Below are 23,074 nucleotides of genomic sequence, written 5' to 3' on the forward strand. Positions count from 1 at the left end.
TCATGATTAGCAAGTAATACAACCGAGTTTTAAATAAATATATATTAGCACTATATTCAAAATGTTTTACAGTATACTTTTTGGAAATGAACATTTTTGTCATATATCATAAGCTACCATTATGCAAGCAATTTTTAAGGGCTGTTCTCTTAAAATTACTTGTTAGGCTTTTTAAAAATGTATTTAGTGTGTGTGTGTGTGTGTGTGTGTGTGTGTGTGTGTGTGTGTGTATACACGTGCCAAGCTATAAAACTACATGGTGGTCAGAGAACAACTTAGTTAAGTTTTTGGGAAATGCATGATACATTTCCAGGTTGCTCTGTGCTAGGTGCTTATTCTCTAGGCGGGCCCTCTTACTGCTGTCCTTTCACAAAATCTCCCTAACTTGCCTGGGTCACTCAGCTAGGCAGAGTGGGGATCCAATCCTTCGCAAGTCGGTTACTGCTGCAGTTAAAGAAACCCACACGCATACCTCAAATTGTAAAACGCCAGGCCTCGAGGGTGGGTATTGGTTAACCGGGGAAAGGAAGAATACTTTCTTTATGATCAGTACAAACCCGACCTTCCAGGAAGGAGTTAAACATTCAGACAGGCGGACTGCCCCGCCCACCTCGGATCCCCATTGGGTCTTGTCCTGGGCAGGGCGGGACTTCCTGTCTGGGTCGGCCGGTTTGGGGCGCTCCGGAAATCCTTTCTGAGGGACGTGAACGCCTGCCTGTCAGGAGCTCTGCGAGGCTCTGTGTTTCCTGGTTCGGGAGGAGGGTTAGTGTTTGAGCGAGCGGGCGCCTGGCGTGTCGGGGCGGTGAGAAGCAGGAGCCGGGCGCTGGGGCATGGACAGCCGCTTGCAGGAGATCCGGGAGCGGCAGAAGTTGCGGCGGCAGCTCCTAGCTCAGCAGGTGTGCGGCCCGGTGTGTGGGCGGGGCGGGGCGGGGGGGGGCAGTGCGCGTGCGCGGCCGCCTTTTCCGCGAACTCCCCTTTCTGCCAGCGTCAGGTCTTCGCCCCGAGGCTTTTCTCCCCCGTCTCCGCTGCTCTTCGCTCCGGCGGGTGCAGTGCCTGTGGGGGTCGTTAGGGAGAAGGCCAACCGGTGCCTCTCTTGGGCTTTGCGGCCGCATCGCCGTGGGCGCCCTCAGTCGTGGGGATCTACGGTTCTCTGCACGGTTTAAGCGGTGTTTCGTGCCTGGCCTTTCTTCCAGTTCAGCTTTACGTGCTTTTATTTTATTGTTGTTGTTTTTAAGAGTTCTTTATTATTATTATTATTATTATTATTATTATTATTATTATTATTGTTATTTTAAACCACATGGGTTTGCCTCCGCGTGGGTGAGTCCAAGTGCCCGCAGAGGCCAGAGGTGTCAGATCTGTCTGGAGCTGGAGTCAGAGGTGTTTGTGAGCCTCCTGATGTGGGTGCTGGGGCTTGAACTCGGGTCCTTTGGAAGAGCAGTGCATGCTCTCAATCGCGGAACCATCCCCAGCCTCTCTTCACACTCTTGAGATTGATTTTGAAGGAAGTTTGTATTACTTTCTTGAGACCTTGTCGAAAGGCGCATTGGAAGCAAACGGATAGTAAATTTTAAATTCTGCACTACTAACACACTCTCCCCGCGACAAATATTTGAATTCTGCCTTTGTAAGTATTAGAAACAGGAAGTGTTAGGGTCACTTACCAAAGAAGGAATGGGTTTCCAAGATTGTTGCTTCCCCTGGTCACTCCTGGAGAATTAACTGAGACTTGTCTCTGCGATCAATTGCCTTCCAAGCCTTTCGCTTTTATTGAAGCTTATGGATGAGTATGCAAGTGCTTGCCAAATAGTAGACTACAGGTGCAGAAGGTACACAAAATACGTTGTTGTACTTAAAATCTGAGGCTGTTTGAATCGCACCACGCATATCAATATAAGTGGAGGAAAATGTGCAAAGTTTTAGTGAGGCAGCTTGCTAAATCCATCGATAAATATTGATTGCTTAAAGAACTCCGAAAAAATGACTTGTATTCTGAGATGTGAATTACAAATAGAGAGAAATTAGTCATGAAAAGGAAATTAGAAAACTTTCCAACCATAGGAAGCAGGTGTTTTGTCCTCCGACCAAAAAGAATTAGAGAAGATTTTATAGAGAGGAGTTGAAATATATATACACACACACGTGTGTGTGTGTGTGTGTGTGTGTGTATGAGAGAGGAGATTTTTCATAGGGGAAGTGAAGGCAGTCATATGAAGTGGTAAATTAAGAGAATATTTTGTTGTACAAAGATGCTAATTTGCAGCATTGATATTTTTGTCTGCCTTCTCTCTCTGGAGCTAAAGGGACCACTAAATGCACATGTTCTTATAGGTCTTGTGCTTTGTAAGTTCAATACCATAGGTTTATTACCAAACATGTTCCTCATGCTAGTCTGTACCCTTGATCTGACTTGGAAAGCTTTCCATGAATTGGCTCTATTCATCTTAGCATTTGTTTACATTTGTTACACTCTGCAGAATTTTCCCAGTGGCTACCCAAAGTTGATACTACCATTTTTAAGCTATTAGTAAGCTTTATTAAAATCCTTGCTATGATAAAATGGAATAAACTCTTGAGACAGTCTGGGATGGTTTATGAAGCAGTTCATATGAAGTGATTTGCCTTTTTTGGTTATTGCTACTATTGTTAAATTGTGTTTTATTCAAAATAGGCTGAAAGTCATCTTAATTTTAATGTAACCAAGTGCATAAAATGTTTTTCAGCAGACAAAGTCATTCTCAATTGAAATGATCTTCTGTTTCAGTTCCAGTTTATCTCGACAGCCTATTGATAGTGTGTTATGGGAAGTGTTGCTTTTATAAAATATTTGGTATGTTAAAATTATCAGCACATTCTGCAGTGTGTGAGGAGTGCGTTCTGGTCTAACTCTGGGCTTTTGCTTCCTAGCTGGGAGCTGAAAGCGCGGATAGCATTGGTGCTGTGTTAAATAGCAAAGATGAGCAGAGGGAAATTGCTGAGACACGAGAAAATTGCAGGTATGTTGAGCAACCATCTTTAGCGATGTTTATGGTGGGAAAGGATAATTTGTTTGATTTTCTAGTTGTGACATACTCATGGCAGTTATTTAGGGGGAGTAAGACATAGTCTTGCTATGTACCCCATGCTGGCCTAGCAGCAACTCTGCCTAAACCTCATGAGATCTGGAATCACCTATTGAAGGTTTTTTTTTTTTTATGAAGTTAATTGTAAGTATGAATCTGTTGCTAGGAAAATTGTGGAAATGGAGATTTTGAAATTATGAAATATTTGCTTTCTGAAAACAATTAGTTCCCATTTATAAAGTAGGTAGAAGTGAAATTTTACACTAAGAATTAGCTTACATACCATAAGTAATGTTAAATTATAAATCATAATTTTTACGAAATTATAAAAGATGTAATTTAAAAGTGGTACTTGATAATTCAGAAAACATTTCATAATTTTTAAAATTATTAGTTTATCGAGTATATCAGTTTGCTTACACTAGGTAGTACAAAATATACATAAACTAGTAGAAAGGACACATAGTTTAAAAGTTTCTTTTCATAATATAATCTTTATAATAGCTTATGTTTTCACTTGGTTGCCTTATAAAAAATAAGCTACAAATTATTGCCTGTGATGTTTTGGATGATTTATAACCTGAATAAACAGATACTTAATCAGGAAACATTTGACTTTGTTCCTATAACTTGTTAATAATAATATCAGCAGAGCCATCTGCACCTTTTGTATTTCCTTGTGTGATAGTTGTAGTTTACTTTTTAGGGCTTCCTATGATACAGCTGCTCCAAATTCAAAACGGAAGTGCCTGGATGAAGGCGATACAGATGAAGACAAAATAGAAGAATATAAGGCAAGTAAGAAATGAGATAGCAAATGAAATAGTTTTATGCAAGGTTGAGAAAAAAAAGTAATCCTTCTAATAGATTCATTTCACTTAGAGAGCTTGGTTTTAAGATGTGCTAAAATCCTTGAGTAACATTTATGTTACTCGCATCAACTTGCTCATTTTATATAAGAGTATGTGGCTTCATATGATTATGTATATAAAATAGTATAGTTATTGCTAAGTACTAGCAGTACTTTTCAGAACAGCAAAAGGTAAATATATCATAAACACTAAATAATAGAAAAAAATAGATTTTGAGGGGCTGCAGCAGTCACTTTTGGATGACATTGTTCCACATTAAAAGCACAAGATAATAAAATTAAAGTACTTTGACAACTCATGGGCTCCAAAGCATTGGTATAACCATTTCCAAAAGAGCCCAAGCTAAACCTTACTTCTTTTGGTTTAATATAATCTTTTACTAGTTTTTGAGAATTTCATGCAGGTGTACATTGTGCTTTGATCACATTAACCCCTAATTATGATGCATCCAATCCACCTTCCACTCTCATCCCCCCTCCCAACTTCATAGCCATATTTTAAACTCAGAGTCTAATTTGTGCTACCCATAGACAGATGAGTGTGTAGCTATTGACCGGATCATGGTTACCCTACCTGGAACCACACCCCTACAGAAAGAAGTCTTCCCCTCCCAGCAGCACCAACTCTTAATAGCTCCTCAGCTAGGGATGGGGAACCATGAGCCTCTTCACCTTCCATGATGGAATGTTGACTGACTCGTCCTTTTGTAAGCAACCAGAGCTACTGTAAGTTCATGAGAACACAGTCCTGTTGTGTTCAGAAGGTACTGATTCATCTAGGTCCTCCACATCTCTGGCTCTTACAATCTTTCTATCCTTCATCCCCTCTTCTACGTTTCCTGAGCCTTGAGGGCAGAGTGTAATATAGATGTCAAGTATTCTACAGATACTTGACACTTTGACCAGTTGAGTCTGTATTAACCACCACACACATACCTTGCCAGGCCAGTTACTTTATCATGAGGTTCACAGCTAGATAAAGATGTTGAGTTTTCTTTCCTAGCAGCCTACATAGCACTTTTCAGCCTTATAAAAACTAGCAGCAGGGAGGAAACTTTATGGTTAATGCCAGCTTGGTTTCTCCATGTCTTGTGACTTAAGTATGTATATCCTTGGCGATAGTGTCTACCATCAGGTTCTGGTGGACAACCAAGAACTGGTAATAACCTATTGGGGGGGGGGCTGTTATGAGTAGGCTTTTTCCCCCAGCAGCCTGGTCTGACCTCCACGCCAGCCCCAAATAACACACTGAGACTCTGTATTAGATGTAAAGCTGTAGGCCAGTTATTTGTTTCTTATCGGCTGGCTCTTTCTTAATTATTAACCCATTTCTATTAATCTAAGTATTTCCATGTGGTCTCATCTTACCAGAGGGGCTGGCTGGCGTTCTTCTCTCTCAGTCCTCCATCTTGGATCTCGTCCCTACTCCTTCCTCTCTCCTCCTTGTCTCCTAGTCCCACCTATCTTGCTTTCCAATTGGCCAACAGTGCTTTATTCATTAACCAGTAAGAGAAACATATATACAGAATGACATCTCCCATGGGGGGGGGGGGTTCTTCTTGACACCCCTGACTCAAGAGGAGATATCCCACAGTGACACTGGGATTTTTATTTGGCAACCAATGGCTTCTGGAAGGCACATTATCCTCTGTAGGGTAACTTGAATTAAACTCCTTATATATGACTATATAATTGAATATCTTATAAAATAGTAGATGTCCATATGACTTTTTCAAACAGCCTTAGCCCTCCTACACACACACACACACACACACCCACACCCTTCCCAACCCCCTACCCACTTAACAAAGCCTGAGTTTGGTTTCTAACATCTATCCCATAGGTACCTACTCATTTGTACATACCAACATGCAGACATACATACCAACACATGATTAAAAATAATAACTAAAGAGATGGCTCAGTTGTTAAGAGCACTTGCTACTCTTGCAAAGTACCTAGATTCAGTTCCCAGCACCCACATGATAGCTCACAACCATCTGAAGTTTCAGGGGATCTGAGGCCCTCTTCTGATCTCTGAGGTTAAAACACTCATACCCATAAAATAAATAAACAAACTTTTTAAAAGTAAGTCTAAAAACTTTAATGCAATGCTTGTATAAATATATCTGAGGCAAATAAAATACACTGAGACTTAAGATACAATAATTAAATATAGACCAGGCTGGCCTTCAACTCAGAGATCTGCCTTCCTCTGCCTTCTGAGTGCTAGGATTAAAGGAGTGTGCCACCACACCAGCTAAATGTATATATTTTAAATGTTTTCTTAATCTTTCCTTTTTCAAGGATGAACTAGAATTGCAACAGGAGGAAGAAAATTTGCCATATGAAGAAGAGATTTACAAAGATTCCAGTACCTTTCTTAAGGTAAAATACTTTTCCAGTCTTAAAGCTGTTGATAGTTAAGCTCAGTGCCTGAAAGGACCTAGTTTTTCTTAGTATGTTTTCAATTTTTGAGAGATCTCAGTATTAAAATAAAGATCTTAAATTACTCATGAAATAGTTTTTTTGGTATTTAGATGTTTAGCTGTGATAATGGTATATTCATATAATAACTGTTGATAAGTAATGTTGTTTTTAGTTGTGTTTTCGAATATTAGTGGTTTTATTTTTTCAGTCTGTCATAATTTGGCAGCTTCATAATAAAAACACACAAAGTTAGTATATCTGCCATCAGAGTGCATACTGTGTATTTAATTTTGACCATTTCTTTAGGGAACGCAGAGCTTAAATCCCCATAATGATTACTGCCAACATTTTGTAGACACTGGACATAGACCTCAGAATTTCATCAGGGATGTAGGTATGTCAGATTTATTTGGACTATCCTGCTGTAAAGTATTGCTACATGCATGTGATTTGTGCATTTTGTAGATTATTTCTAACAAGACTTTTTTCAGGCCTTCCTTCCTCCTTTGGGTGTCAGGGCTTCTATTCTACCTTCCTAGCCTTTAAGCAATGTTATGTCTCCAATTAATGTGTGTGTGTGTGTGTGTGTATATATATATATATATATATGTATATATGTAATATATATTTATACCCATAATTAATCCATTGAAATGATATTCAGTGTTCTTTTAGTGCATACAGAGCCTTCTTGGCAACTGTTAAAGCAATATGTTTGAGAACATTTGTTTCTCTAAGGAAGCTCTGTACCCATTAGCAGTGGGACCACATTGCTTCCTCTAACCTGTCCCTTGGGCTTAACCACTAATCTACTTTTTTCTTTGTAAGTTTGACTAGCTATTGACATTTCATATAATTGAACTTATACAGCATGGGGCCTTTTGTGATTGGCCTCTTTGACTTAGGACAGTGTTTTCGAAGCCGTAACACATATCAGTACATCTTTTTATTCCCAAATAATAGTCCACATGATAAGTAAACATACACATATGCCTAGGTTTCAGTTATTCACTTACATTATTATAGGTACTTGTATAGAGTATTGTACGGCGTGTACTCATTTTTCTTTGACAAACACCTACGATTGGAATTGATAGGTCATGAAATGCTTTTAAATTTTTTTAAAGTATATTCTGTGTTTGACTTTTTGAGGTATCACCCCCAAAGTTTTTCAAACTGCCATGTCATTTCACATTCCTATGAGTAGTGTATAAAGATTCAAGTTTCTTTACATTCTGTGTTACTGTCTGTGCTTTTTACTGTAGCCACTCTAGTGGATGTTAAGTATGCCATCGTGTATTTGTGTTTTGTTTTGTTTTGTTGTTGTGATCTTTTTAAATTTTAATTTTTTTATGTATATGAATGTTTTGCCTACATTTATGTATTTGCATCACCTTCATGCCTGGTACCCTTGGAGGCCAGAAGGAGGTCTTCAGGTCCCTTGACGAGTTACATTTGGTTGTGGTTGTAAGCCACCATTTGGGTTCAGGCTTCTGTCCGTGATTTTTCCTGAGCCTTAGGTGTAAGGGTTTTGTTGTAGATGTTGGAGTTGGGCACTCACAGTCCCTGTTCTCTGTAATAGTCTCTATCTGTTGCCAAAAGAAGCTTCTTTGATGTGGGAGCAAGAGCCATTCTTGCCTGTGGATATAAGGATAAGTTTAGAATACAGTTAGAAATTATATTGGCTTAGGAAAATGACAGTAGGGGGTTCTCTCAGGTCTGTGACAGCTTGAATAAATATCACCTTTGAATACTCCTAGAGCCAGTCCTTAGGGAGGGGGCTTTCAGGTCAGTCCCAGCTCAATACCTCCGAGTCCTGTATCTAGAGTGTGTAGTATCAGTAAGGTCCTATAGTTTACACTAGGTTGGTGCACTGGATCTATTTTGTGTTTTTTGTTTGTTTGTTTTAGGATAGTTGCATTGTATAGCCCAAGATGGCGTATATGGTGTGCCTCCCAAGTGGACATCCCTTTGCCTTAGCCTCTGAGTAGAAATGATCCCAAGTCTCTGCCATCAGGCCCACATTCTGCTGTGGTTTTGATTTGTATTTTCTTGGAGACTAATGATAAGCTTAGCATCCTGTAGGCATATTGACCCACTTAAATATCTTTTAAGAAGTAACCAAATATTTTGCTTATATTGTACATTTTTGTCTTTTTCCTATTGAATTAAGGGTTTTTTCTATTCGTACATACATGATTTATAAATTTTTTACTCATTCTGCTAGTTGTCTTTTTAGTTTCTTGATACTATCATTGTAACACAAAAATTTAAATGTGATATAATTAAATTCTGTCAGCTGTAAGCATCATCGCTCCTGAAGAATTAATTTAAATGTGGTTTTTATGGTTTTTTTTTTTTTTTCTCACTAGTAGGGCTTGAACTCAGAGCCTTGTGTATCTAAGCAAGTGCCAAGCCCTATATTATTTTATCATTTTGAGAAAGAGTCTATGTAGGTTGCTGGAACCCTCTGTGAACTTGCTATGTGGCCCAGCCAAGCCTCCAGCTCGTGATCCTTTTGCTTCAGCCTGATCAGTGGCTGAGATTACAGGAATATATCACCACTCCAGGCTCTGGTTTTACTGTACTTGTAAATAGAATTTAAGGATAGCTTAAAGAGTTACAATCAGTTGTATTTGAATATAGACTCATTTCTTAAGATACATACCTGCTTTCCCAAGGTAAATATGTTTATAAAACTTATAAATTGTGAAGAGGTTGTTGTATTGATGTATTTTGAGTCAACTGGAGATTTGAATTAACCAAGAACTAACGCACCTTATGTTGAGGCAACAAAAAACAAACAAATAAAAAAAACAGTGAATTTTTTTTTTAATGATAGCATGATAAAAGGCACCATATTTTTCCAAGATCTTAATGCCAAGGAACAAGGAACAAGGCTGTTTGTAAATCTCCGTGTACCAAACAGGACACCTCAGATCTGATCATCAGGTCATCCAGAAAGACAGGTTTCAGATTGCTTCCGTTTCTACCTTCTGTTTTGTAGATAAGGGGCTGACTGTTGTATTCAAACCTGACAATAGTACAATCTTCAACCTTTTTATGTGAACTGTGACCCACATCACTGAATGAGGGAGCTTTACAAAAGTTTTCACTTTTATGTTTCATGTTAAAGACTGTGTTTTTGTTTTGTTTTTTTCATTAGGTGTATGTGTTTGTGTGGGGTTATGTTCATGTGAGTTGTGAGTGCATGTGCCCCCAGAGGCTGGAAGAGGGCATAGGGATCACACGCGCGCACACACACGCACACACATTTACAGGCAGTGGTGAGCCATCTGATATGAGAGCTGAGAATCAAACCTGGGTCCTCTGGAAGAGCAGAGCAGCAGTGCTCTTACTGCTGATCATCTCTCCTGCCCCCGGACTTTTAGTTTTTAAGATGTTTATTTATGCAGTTTATTTTCTTATCAGTGTTTCTTATGTATGGAAAACAAAAGCAAAAATGAATTTTTAATTTAAAGTGATGATCAAGGAAGACTCATAACTTTTATATTCATTAGTGTTAACTTCAGTTGAACTGAATTTTAGAATTTACTATTTTTTTCCTCCTTAGGTTTAGCTGACAGATTTGAAGAATATCCTAAACTTAGGGAACTCATCAGACTAAAGGATGAGTTAATAGCTAAGTCAAATACTCCTCCAATGTAAGTAGTTCAATGCTTTTTCTTTCTAATTCTGACTTACATATCAGTCTGTTATTCTGTAGCCTTATTCTTTCCTATTTTTAGTAAAATATGTTATTTTTTAACTCTGATGCTGAGTCCATAGTGGCTTCTTATTTAATTTTCTGGGTAATTTGGGGGGTTTGTGAATTCTGCCTCGGTCTCTGTAGGGTGGAGATGCCCTCCTGGGGCTGGTAGCATTTGAAACTGCCTTGCAAAAAAGCCTGGCTCCATATTCCTGCATTTTTGCTGCATATTCCTGCATTTTTGCTTCTGAGTTGGGAATCACTGTACAATTCTCTGTTCACTAGAGCTTGTTGGAGACAAGGTTAGCCCTCTACCTGTTACCTGAATGACAGGAAAGTGCTTGTCCTTCAGAGATGGCGATGACTTCATTATAGCCTGACTTTTTAAGTCTAAGCATTAAAAGCCCCCAAGTCCTTAAAAATAAAAGAAAAAATTCCTGTTATTTAAAGTATCTTGAATTAGGAACCAGTGAGATGCCTCTGTGAGTAAAGGTGCTTGTTGTCCAGTGATGCATGCTTGATGACCTGAGTCCAAAACCCAGAACCCTTACAGAAGTGGGAGGAGAGAACCCACAGCATGAGGTTGCTCTCTGACCACCATGTGTACACCATTCCCCCCACCCTAGTAATAATAAATAAAATGTTCTCCTAAAAAGTAAAATAAAAAATAAAATTAAAACAATGTTCATTAGGTAGTATGATAACACCATTAGTGTAAAAATATTTATTAATGTTTCCTCATAAAAGGAAATCATGTCCATATTTAGAAACTCTGAAAGGAGGAATTTGAAACTTGAATGTCACTCTTCTAACCTAAATAATGATATATTAGTGCAAATAATAATGATATATAAAAATCAAAGTAGATTAGAGATCACATCTGAGTGTAGATTTTCAGTGTAAAAATAAATGAAGAATATATCCTTGATATACATGGAGAGTAATATGCTCTTTACTTTGTTGTAAATATGTTTATAATCCTAAGGAAGACATTGACTGGTGTTATAAAGTCTTCAGGAAAACAAAAGACCTACTAAAGCTATTTAATAATTAGCTTATGAGTATCTTATAAATAATGTCTAGCAATAGTGATCCAATAATATTGGGTAAGGAATTTCCTTCACTACCACTATCCTTCTCCCTTTTGTTAGGTACTTACAAGCAGACATAGAAGCCTTTGACATCAGAGAATTGACACCCAAATTTGATGTTATTCTTCTGGAACCTCCTCTGGAAGAATACTATAGAGAGACTGGCATCACCGCGAATGAGAAGTGCTGGACATGGGATGATGTACGGTGAAACTTCATATTTCAGATGAATACGTGCTTATTTGATCAGAAAGTAGAGTTATGGGTGCACTACACTTTACTTCTACTTGACAGTTATTGAAGTTTTAAAAGTTTTAATGAGGTTAGTGAGATCATCTCGTGGCACATGATGAGGTTAGTGAGGTCATATCATTGCACGTGATGAGGTTAGTGAGATCATCTAATGGCACGTGAGCTGAACTAGAGTGCAGTAAATGTGAACAAAGAGATGGCAGGAGACTTTCATTACTCACCTGTAAGAGGATTCCAAGAGATACCTGAGCACAAATGGGCCTCATGCTTCAGCCACCCAAGCTGTCTGTGGCTATGGGTATATAATACACACCCAACTTACATTTCATTTTACCATTCACTTTAGACTTGTTTATCCTTTGACTGTTTCTTGTATAATATCTGTAGTAAAATTCCGTTACTCTGGAAGTGTATTATTCTATCAGCTCTTTCTCCTGAACACTATGAAAACAAGTATGCGTGTGTGTCTTTTTGCACATGTATGTGTGGCACTTGTATATAGTATAACAAAGCAGCAGCATATCAAAGTAATTTGAGGCACAGGGTTTATTTTCTATGGTATTTTCTAGAATATGAAGAATATATTTGCATAGACCCTAATGAGTTTTGATAGTTATTCTTTGGATTTATGATAAATGGGAAGCTTTACACACTATTATTTTTGTTCCTTCTAGATTATGAAGTTAGAAATTGATGAGATCGCAGCACCTCGGTCATTTATATTCCTCTGGTGTGGCTCGGGGGAAGGACTGGACCTTGGAAGAGTAGTAAGCTGGGGTTTGTTTTGTTGTTCTCTGGTGCTTTTCAGGTGGATTCTTATTCATTAGGGAGGGAAATATATTTTACAGCTACAAGATTAATGGTCTTTGTCTTCAGTTTCTGAACTAGTTTAATAAAAATATTGAGAATTTAAATGTAAAGTACTTTATTTTGAGGCATATTATATATGATATTGGTCACAGTGACGAGAAAAAACTAATGCAATATTCAAAAGATGTACTTAACATTTATTATGCCTTTATTTCTTCTGTCTGCAATGGGACAGTTGTTATGATGCTCTGAAATTTGGTATCTCTCTAGAACTCTAGAAAATTCTTTAATTTTTTGTTTTTAAAGTTTTTTCTTTTTTTAAGATTTCATTTTGAAATTATTTCTAGTGTTTACGAAAGTGGGGTTACAGAAGATGTGAAGATATTTGTTGGATTAAAACCAATAAAAACAATCCTGGCAAGACGAAGACTCTAGATCCAAAGGCAGTTTTTCAGAGAACGAAGGTATTGCCTTTTTTGCTTTTTTTTTTTTTTTTTCTTTATTCCCATTCTCTCAAGCTTTTCTAAATTACTATATGCTGTGAAATTAATTTCAGTACTAAGGCTCTATGCTTGTAAAGTAGCATGAGCATTACAACTTAAAGGTGTCTCCTTTGCAATCTTGGGACAGTACACACTGGCAGTACACAGTGGGTTCCTGTACATTGTAAACTGACATAATAATTCCAATTTAGTTGTTTTCTCTGATATAAGAGTTTCCCCTAATCTAAGCTCAGGAAGATGCAATGACTGCTGCACTCAATTGCTGACCAGTTAGAGTCATGTTTGTCTAATCTTCCCTTTCCCATACAAGTTCCACTGAGGACTTCTGCATATGACTCTGTCTCGCTAGTTTAAGGTGTAAGAGCTTTTGCACATTACACTTTGGAAGCATTTAGAAGTAGCATCTGTCTTACTGAGTCTTCTTGAACTAGATCATGTACGTGACAGGAGTTAGAAAATCTCCAGGTTGGTGAAGCTGTGGAATTGCTGAGAGGGAAGAGTGCCTGGAGAATTCACTTCCATCCTCCTTATCCTACTCTTACCATATGTATCTTCCCATCTGGCTAGTTAAGTTGTACATCCTTTTATAATAAACATGCTATAATAAGTAAAGCACTTTTCTTAAGTCCGTGAACCACCCAGGCAAATGTTTGAACCCGGGAGGATCATTGCAACCTCTAATTTATATTTATAATTTTAACGAATATAATTAGTCAAAACCATATGACTTTGGATTCATTCATACCTGAAGTTGGAGTGCCATCTTAGGATCATATGCCTTTAGCCATTTGGGGTATGTATCAGTGAGATAGATTGTGTCATAATTGAACTGACGTGGAACTACAGTGGGGGAAAAGTGGACAATTAAATTACATGGTTTGGGAAATCCCCGCATAGTTGTGTTGGAAATGAAGTAACACTTGGAAATGAAGTAACACTTTGAAAGTATTCGCAGAAATGTAGAAGTTGGGAGAAAAGTTTTTCCCATTTACTTGACAATTGCCTGACAGCCAGGGATCTAGCCTTTCCTGTCATAATGTATCATAAAATGATATTGAACAATCCATAAAAATGAAGTTTGTTTTAGAATTGATTGGGGACATTGGGCTGTTAAATGCTGTGAAATATGATTGTTGGTAATGAGAGTTAATTGGCTGCTCTGTTACAGGAACACTGCCTCATGGGGATCAAAGGAACTGTGAAGAGGAGCACAGATGGGGACTTTATTCATGCTAATGTTGACATTGACTTAATAATCACAGAAGAACCTGAAATTGGCAATATAGAAAAACCTGTAGAAATTTTTCATATAATAGAGCATTTTTGTCTTGGAAGACGACGTCTTCATCTGTTTGGAAGAGATAGTACTATCAGGCCAGGTGAGACCTAAGTTTTATAGAAGATAGTTTTATCATTCTTTGAGATCCAGTTTTAAGGTAATAGGACGCGGTATCGTGTAAAATAAGTTTTACGTATTTGATTCCTCTTCTCTGTGGTTCACATGTGATCAGCTTTATCGTAGCAAAGCTGAGAAGGCAGAGATTTCCCATACACTCCCTGCCCCATATCCGCATTGCCTTCCCCATTGTCAGTATTCCTTCATGACTACAAAGGTCATAATTTGTGTTGATGTCAGTGTTTATGGACTTAGACAATTGGTCATAGTGTATGTCAGTCATTGTACTATTACACTGACTACTTCTCCTACCCAAAAGTCCCTGGTGCTCTACTTAGTTTTTGGCACCTTGTAATTATACACATTTTGGATTACAGTGATGCTTCCATCCACATGTATAGTAAGGTCAGGGTAACTGAAATGTATGTCGCCTCAGTTTTTCTTTGTATTGGGAAAATCTTAAACCTGTACTATTTTGATATATTCAGTTATCACTCATAGTTAACTCTGCATTCCTATGCAGCTGCCGTGTACACCTTACTGTCCTTTCTATGCACTTTTCTTCCCTCACTCTTACCAGGCTGTTTGCAAGCACTGTTCTAGTCTCTGCATCTTTTAGATGCACTTTCTGTTTCTACCTATAAATGAAAATTTGTGCTGTTTTTCTTTGCCTAAATTATTTCAGTTAACATAATGCCCTGCAGCTCCATTACACTCAGCAACAGAATTTCATTCTTATGTGTATGTATGACAGTCACTTTATCCATTCGTCCATCAGTGAACACCTAGGTCACTTCCACATTTTGCTTGTATGAACAGTGCTACGATAAACACAGGGACTGTGTGGTTTTAGTTCTTTCAGATCCCCAGGAGTGGGATTTTTGGGTCATGTGAAAACCTCATTCTAGTTTCTTGAGAACCCTCCACACTGTGTTCCATAATAGCTGTTCTAATGTACATTTCCACCACTTTCTTTGCAGCCCCTCCACCCATTCTGACTGGGGTTAGATGATGCCTCATTGTGCTTTTGTTTCCTTATTATTAACGGTGGTGTACATTGTTTTCATATCCATGGCTAGTGTTTATCTTTCGGGAAAAGTCATTGCCCATGGAAAGATGGCATGAGGAGCCACATCGCTGTGCTTGAATTCTTAGGACCTAAGAACTGAGTATACTCTAAGAGAAAAGCAATTTTTTTTTTTCAAAATTTAATAAGAAAACAGCAGCCCCATTTTCAAATAAGTAGGAAAGATATATGTATAGGCTTTATTAAATTTTAACCCAACCCAAACTTTGTTTTTTTGAGACAGGGTTCCTCTGTGTGTAGCCCTGGCTGTCCTAGAATTCGGTCTGTAGACCACACTGGCCTTGAACTCACAGAGATCCACCTGCCTCTGCCTCCTGAGTGCTAGAATTAAGGCATACTCCACCACCTGGCTAACTTATATCTTAAAATAATATTTATTAGTGGTATTCTAACAGTATAGTACATGGATGGGGAACAATGAGGATGGATGGTATTTCATAAAAGCTCTACTATCTAGGATAAGAAACGAGATATGTGCATATGAACCCTTTTACATATGACCATGGATATTGTACATTCTATAGCAGAGATGGTAGCTGTGTGGGTAATTGAACCATGTTTAAGAATGTCTTGAGGATTTGAAGTAGCCCCTACAGGACCAATAAAAGAAGGAGATAGAAAGTCTCATCTGTCTTTTTCCCCCTTTATTCCAGGCTGGCTCACCGTTGGACCAACACTTACAAATAGTAACTACAATGCAGAAACATATGCATCCTATTTCAGTGCCCCCAATTCGTACTTGACCGGATGTACAGAGGAAATCGAGAGGCTTAGACCAAAGTCACCTCCTCCAAAGTCCAAGTCTGACCGTGGTGGTGGAGCTCCCAGAGGTGGCGGGAGAGGGGGAACCTCTGCTGGCCGTGGTCGAGAAAGAAATCGATCGAATTTCCGAGGAGAAAGAGGTGGCTTTAGGGGAGGTCGTGGAGGCACACACAGAGGTGGCTTTCCGCCTCGGTAACTTAAAGACACCTAACAATGTCCCCTCTGGCTTCTATGGTGGAGACTTACTTTAGAACTCACTCCCAGCTTGCACTTTGCTTTAGTGCTGCCAGAAAGACCTTAGCTGCCCCTACCCCATCCCACCCTAGGTCCCTGCAGTTGTCACAGGGACTGCAATTCTGCTCAGGGTAGATGAGTCACGTGCATGCAGTAGGACAGAATGGAACACTCACACTGACGTGACTGATTTCAACTGAGGCTGTGGCTTCTTGGAAACAGGTGAGCATTGGCTTCCGCATCTCAGGAGCATGGCAGGAGCCGGGGCTCTTTCCCTTGCCATGGCTTCCACAGCAACTGGAGACTGGGAACCTGGGTAGAACAGGCTTGGGACAGGTGGTGAGCCTCTCTGGGGCCTTTAACATTTCTCACTGAAACACTAAGAAGATGTAGATCATTTCCCCTTTACTTTTAAATCCTAAAATCACTTGACGTATCATTTGAGGACTAAAGACTGAGAGATGAAATGAAACCACTTTCTTCCAGATCAGGGTCTGAGGGGTGCTGGAGCCCTCGGGATAGGTAAAGGAAGAGGTAAAACTCAGTAGATTTAAAAACCAAAGCAAAAGCTTATCATAATGTAAATTGTGCAGCCACAGATGACTCATAATCATGCTTCCGAAGAAGCAAAAGGAGGGCTGTGGTGTGGACTTGATCTTGGATTGGCCTTCTAAGACGATTCATGTTTCTTAACAAAGGTGAAAACAGATTTGCTGGGGAAGGGTTGGTTTAAACATTTTTGAGTAAATGCTTGGTGAGGAGGAAATGACAGACATCTTTAAAGTTGCTATGTAAAAGCAATTACAGAAAACCCTCAAGAATACAGCTTGGAAGAAGGAACTGCAGTTGCCGTTTAGAAAACCATGTGGTGCATTTGTCTCCACGAGACTGTTGTTGGCTTGGAAAGCTTCATGCTGTTGCATTTCTACACCTTAACTCATGTTTGAATGGATATGGATATGCTGGATGAGATAATACCATTATTGCTCTTGGTAACTCCTTTTTTTATTTTGCTATAACTTTTCTAATAAAACTTTAAAACTTGGAAATTGTGTTTGTTTTCCTTAAATGCAATTAGTGTTGTTACCAAATGGAAAGGGCCCGACCTAAAGTGAAACTCCTTTTGGATTGCATTTCAGTTCTGCTTGTCAAAGATGGGCATATATGACAGCCGTGGAACACCGTTTAGTTTGAAGGACTTACTCTCTAAATGCCTGATGAATTTGGCTCTCAGCTCGTTGGTGCTTTCTAATACGACAACCTTTAGATGTCGAAGGTAGTTACATTTGCTGTAGTGTATTTTTAATTTCAGTAATTAAAGTTATATCCAAAAGCACACCTGTATGCCAGATTTGACAGGTAAGGAGAAGGTAGGGATTCCCATTTGTCAGAGGTAGGTTCCCAGGAGACCTGACTCAGGAGTATCCCTTCCACCTCCCACAGGTTCTCATGTTCCATATTCTGGGCATAAAGGATAGCAACAGTCTGGTGTTCACTTGGACTAGGCTCCTATCAGATAGTTCATAGTTCATCTCACAGAGAGAGAGTAGATTTTTCTTTTTGTACTTTGTAACTTAGATCCACAGACCATCTTATGTGGAAAAGCAAGAAGACTTGGTTGAGGAAAGAAGGTAATGATTACCAGGTGTAGCGGTACGCATCTTTAATCCCAGTACTTGGAAGGCAGAGGCAGTGGACCACTGCAAGTTCACTTTGTCACACAGTTCTATAAAATCAGATTTTCAGTTGTTTCTCAACAGTAAGCAGTTGTGTCATAGCCTTACATTTTTCTATTTAAAGTTTCTAGAGCAGTGTGCATGGGATTGCATATAGCCTTCAGCTGTAGGTGGTGTGGCCAGGGTAGTAGTGTTCATTTACAGCAGGAGCCATTATCAAAGGATAAGGAGTAGGGGGCCCAAAGTGCTTAGACTGTGTCACAGTGAAGGAATTGGTATCGTTTACAATTATGTATTGGAGAGTGCTGTAACCAAACAAAACAGCATCCCCTTCTGTTAGAGCAGCTTATGGAGATGGTGGTTAGGAGTAACAGCTTGGTTATGAAAGGGAAAGCTGTCAGGCTGGAAGTGCGAGGGAGGCAGTCATTCAGAGGTAGGCTAGCAGCTGAAGGACCCTCTGGCTTAGGTGAACTGGGGGGGAAGGTGGAGGGAGGCTCTACCTTTTGAGGACTTATGTGGAGAAACTTACACCTCATAGCCCCATTCTGCTAAAGCTAAGGGCCATGGATTATTCTCACTTAAGGGCACTCATGGATGGGAGTGAGTAGATCGTTACATCTGTCTCTGGGAGTGATGCCAGCCTATCTTTATACCCATCTTAATTGCTGATTGACACACTGTGGTTATAGCAGCTGTTACTTTAAAACACACCGGAGGCCAGAGTAGAGCACTTTGCTTCCATAGTTTAAGGCTCTGGGCTCAATCTTCAGCATCCCAAGCATACCACCAACAAAACAAAATGCATAAAATGCTATATCAGAGTTTGTGGCCTTTTATCCTTATATCCTTCACATTTATTGATAAGTCTGAAATTTAGCTAGAGTCTCAAGTATATGCCATCAGTTGTACAAATCTACTTCCCCTAACACTTCTTCAGCAGAAAACTCATTTTCTGGATGACCATACTGCCGCTCTCAAGCCCTCCATCATTTACTCAGGTGTGAAACTTGTTGGTTATATTGCACAGAGGAAAAACCAACTCCTTTAGTCTAAATGATTTGGACAGCTTTTCCCAATAAACATTTTCCCTAGAGCTAAACAGAATGTTCAAACTATCTCTACCCTCAAAAGTTAACGTGTAAAATGCACACAGAATTGAAGCAGGCTACAGAGTTGTTGCATGTTAGAAAAAATGCTATCTTAGGACATTTTATCTAAATTTGAAATAGGAATGTTTATTTCGACTTATTTTCTCCTATTTCTCTTCTTTTTGCCTTCATTGGTTTTACTCCTGAGAAATTGGAGCAGCACAGAGTCCCTTAATAAACTCCTTGGCCTTGAGTCTGTAAAAAGATGGCTCATGACCTGGCTAATGTGGCTATCGACTGCCATCATAGCTATTTGTCACACAGAATAAAAGGGTGTGGTGTTTAAGTGAAATTGCACCTATTTGTAGAAGTTGACAAGCTAGTTTGTATCATTTGCTTGTATTTTTTCTCATGAAGTTTGGTTTGGTTAGGTGAGGATGCCGTTCTTGTTTTAAATTCTGGCTTCTAAATACTATGTTGTCAAATTTACTCAGATGGGGAGCTGGGCATTGCTTAGAAAAGGGAACCACTGTCTTTGAAAGCATGTGAATTGGCTTACTTTAGGGTAAACATGCAAGACAAGAGGTGGATTATGAAGTTGCCCACCATGACCCATGATGTGACATGAGTGTAAGCCACTCACCTCTCCAATGGGAGACAGTGTAGAGGTGCAGACCTGTTTCTCTCGTGAAACACCTGTTAGAGACTCCTACACATGAACAAGCATTTACATTCTTAGGAGCATAGAAAAGTGAGAGAATCATTTCCCTTTGTGTATGTTAACCTTTTTTGAAAGCAGAGGGCAAAGGTCTAAGAAGTGTTTTCAATATATCCAGTTGTTTTTGCTGTTCAATGATTAAGGCTTTTTTCTGTCTTCAGTATTATCTCTGAGGACAAGAAATCAAGTAGTTTTCACTGAATTACCATCTTTCAGAGGTCTTGGACAGAGCCAACTTTGCTTGCTCTTTATTTAAATGAATAAAGAACAGTGGTTCAGTCAAATTAATAAAGAACAGTGGAAAAGGAGAGGATGCGGGGTGGGGGTGGGGCGGCAAATGAATAGGGAACTGAGACACTGAAAGTTTCTTACTCTGATGTCACAGTAGTGGTGGGAGCAGTAAGTCCATGTTGGCTCCAGGGACTGTACGTAGTCACCCTGCTGGGTGGCAGCATGGTCTCTCAGTCCCTTAGCTGCTTCTGTACTGAGGTCACATTTGCTTTCATCGCACTGCTCTTCATGACAAACTCCTTTATGCTTTTTAACCTGCTTTCCACAAATACCTCCATTATTCTTTCCATTTTGTGGACCTTCTGCTCTTGTTAAACTCATCCAAGTCAATCTGAACACCTCACTAGTTGGCTAGCACGAGGGCATTTTACTAGGTCAGCGTATGTATCTGTTCTCAGTTCATGGCATCCAGCAACCTATCAATGACCCTTCCTAGCCATGTGTCCACAGATGAAGTACTGAGCAGCCGCAAAGCTATCTTCATATGCAAAGGAAGCTAACAAGAGGAAGTTTCCGCAGCGTTGAACAAGCCAAGTGAGGAAATGGTCAGAAGACAGCAGAGGTGTGTGCTCTCCATTGTGACTCAGCAGTCACCATGTGTCGTGTTTTTGATGAAGCTGAGGAGGGTACACATGGAGCAGGTGCCATTCAAAGCCATTCTCCTATTCAAGAGAACTATTTATTACTAGTATGTGCATTGAAGGACTTAACACAAGAAGCCAATACCAGAGTCCTCCAGGCACAAGCAGTTCAGCCAGATGTGTCATAGTCAAGAACTTATAAATGCCTTTCTTGAGGAGTGTTTCTGACAGCTAGATGCTACTGACCTTTACAAAGATTTTTTTTTTTTTTTTTTTTTTTTTTTTTTAAATCCAGACATAGTCTCAGTAAACCGTTCCGTTTGGGAGTTTTTTTGCCATGTAGTTTTAGTGCTATCCTTATTTCCTTTCAGATTTTCAAAAGACATAAAATATACCCAAAGTACATGAAGTAATTTATTGATATTGGTTAAGATCCATTATATACAGGTAGAAACCATCAAAATTGTACAAAGAACCATTAAGAATATAGATACTGTTTTATAGACAAAACGACTGGAAAATATTTTAAACAGACAATATATAATTATGAAAAAAGGAGAACACGAATTGTTCTACCAGAGAGATTACAGGCTTTTAAAAAGTATGCTGTGCAGATTTTAAGTTGAAAAAAAAATCTGTTCAATGTAGTCACAGAGTTTTAAAAACATTGGGTATAAGGCAAAATGAAACCTTGTCCTCTCATGGTGAAAGAGAGAGGGACCATGAATCTATACAGTTTGAAAAATAATTTATATATCTAGCTAGCACAAAGAAAGGAGACTGAGACAGTGAATGGCTCTGTAAACTATGTATTTATGAAATGAAAACTGTCAGCTTTAGAAATTACAAGTAGGACAGCCAGAAATAGACTGTTCCCTTTATGGTACCACCACACTTCACGGGCTTGCTACCCGAGCACCAAAGCTGAAGGTCTATGCGCTGTCTTGGCAAGCAATCCTGAAAATTATCAAGAAATTAAAACTAGCCTACTGTCATTGGGAAAATTAGGCACCAGTTTGGAGGCTGTCTCCTCGGAAATGCCCCCTCAGTGGGAGAGAAGGGTACTCCTCAGTTAAGCAGCTGACAGATCTCCTTGTGGACACAGCAGAGGAAATCCACATAAGATGGTCCTCCATAGAGTCCTTTGTCTTCTACCAGGAACTGTCGGAAAACCATCTCCCGCTGCTCTCGCTGCTTCACGATGATGAGCTGGCAAAACCCAACAACAGCTGGTTAGAATGGCATTCCGAATATGGTCCAGCGATTGCCTCTGATTCAATGCTTCCTAACATGCCTGACTCTGTAGGTTTTTAAAAGTGTGTGTGTGTGTGTGTGTGTGTGTGTAAATGTACAAACCAGGACAGGTGCCCAGAGAGTCCAGAAGAAGGTGTTAGATCCCCTGTTGCAACGAAGTCTAATCTTGGATTCAAGACATGATTTTATTCAAACAGGAAATAATAAAATGGTTGAGGATTGACTACAATTGTAAAATTTTTCAGATATAGGACAAAACATTTTACAAATGTTCTGAATAACATTTCTATGATTAAATAACACTAGGCACACAAAGGAAAGATATTTCAAAGGTTGGTAATGACAGCAGTTGTGTTTACACCACAAGGAAGGCCATCTAGTAAGATAACCCATGGTCAACGCTGTGCCTAATGAGTAGACAGACATATTCAGAGGTGAAACTTTTCTGTCAGGGATCATGAGATATAACTATAGAATACACATTTGAAAGATTTCTGATGAAATAAACACTTGAAGGAAGAGGGGGTAGTTTCGTTTTACCTTCATTGAGTATGGCTTCTTGTGCTGGATATTGTTCATTATCATCCGGAGTTGTTGAGAATGTGGACTTCCCACCTCAGGCAGCGATGTCTGCATGGAAGAACATAATTTCAGTACGACTTGAGACACTTAGAGCAGAAGCAGCAATACGAGGTCATCGGCCTGCCAAAACCATCCCGCTAATGCTACAGAGACTATTGGCTCAGGACATTTACCTGGAAACATGGGAAACTCAGCTATCAATTACTTACTTATTCACGTACATTCACACCAATGAACCAATTATCCCTCTTGGAAACATAAGTCACCCCTGTAATGCAGAGGCTAGCTTTGGACCATCTCTCAGGAAGGTGATTAAGCCCTTTCAAGGCCATGGTGGGAGAGAAAAGGATGTCCCTATCCCTTTACCTTGTTTGGGAAATGCTACAGAATTCCAACATTAAAGTAACCAGCAAGTGCCAATTTCCCCCAAGGAAATGTTACCTCTCCCATGACAACTGTGTAGTTTGCAAAACAGCACAGCTTCACTTGGAGTACTTCATGTGAGAGAATATAGCGTGCTAATGCTGCCTCCTCAGTGAGAAGATACCAAGATCCAATCAATGCATGAGTTAGCCACTAGGGAGGATGAGGATGCATGCCAGTAAGGATGCTAATCTTAGGGGGAAGCGTGTGGCCAATGGATTTCACAGGAGTTCCGAGGAGGGCAGAGCATCATC

At 39.4% G+C, this 23,074-nt stretch overlaps 2 protein-coding genes across 2 annotated transcripts in view; one reads left to right on the forward strand and one right to left on the reverse strand.

The window, feature by feature from the left end:
• The first annotated feature begins 684 nt into the window (after nt 1–684).
• Nucleotides 685–17,256, forward strand: Mettl14 (methyltransferase 14, N6-adenosine-methyltransferase subunit). The gene is made up of 11 exons (XM_051185561.1): nt 685–896; nt 2,908–2,996; nt 3,769–3,856; nt 6,241–6,321; nt 6,670–6,757; nt 9,938–10,028; nt 11,224–11,365; nt 12,090–12,182; nt 12,573–12,689; nt 13,897–14,107; nt 15,865–17,256. Exons 1-11 carry the CDS (start codon nt 831–833, stop codon nt 16,167–16,169), a joined length of 1,371 nt encoding a protein of 456 aa, XP_051041518.1. The 5' UTR covers nt 685–830; the 3' UTR covers nt 16,170–17,256.
• Nucleotides 17,257–20,962: 3,706 nt separating this feature from the next.
• The window catches only part of Sec24d (SEC24 homolog D, COPII coat complex component), an 83,059-nt gene continuing 80,947 nt past the window's right edge, over nt 20,963–23,074 (reverse strand). The window contains exons 22-23 of the mRNA XM_051185562.1: nt 22,356–22,445; nt 20,963–21,770 (exon numbers count right to left, since the gene is read on the reverse strand). Coding sequence (XP_051041519.1) covers nt 21,630–21,770; nt 22,356–22,445 — 231 coding nt within the window. The 3' untranslated portion in view covers nt 20,963–21,629. The remainder of the gene's footprint in view (nt 21,771–22,355; nt 22,446–23,074) is intronic.

Source organism: Phodopus roborovskii, unplaced genomic scaffold (assembly GCF_943737965.1).
Source record: "Phodopus roborovskii unplaced genomic scaffold, PHOROB, whole genome shotgun sequence".
Taxonomy (NCBI): Eukaryota; Metazoa; Chordata; class Mammalia; order Rodentia; family Cricetidae; genus Phodopus; species Phodopus roborovskii.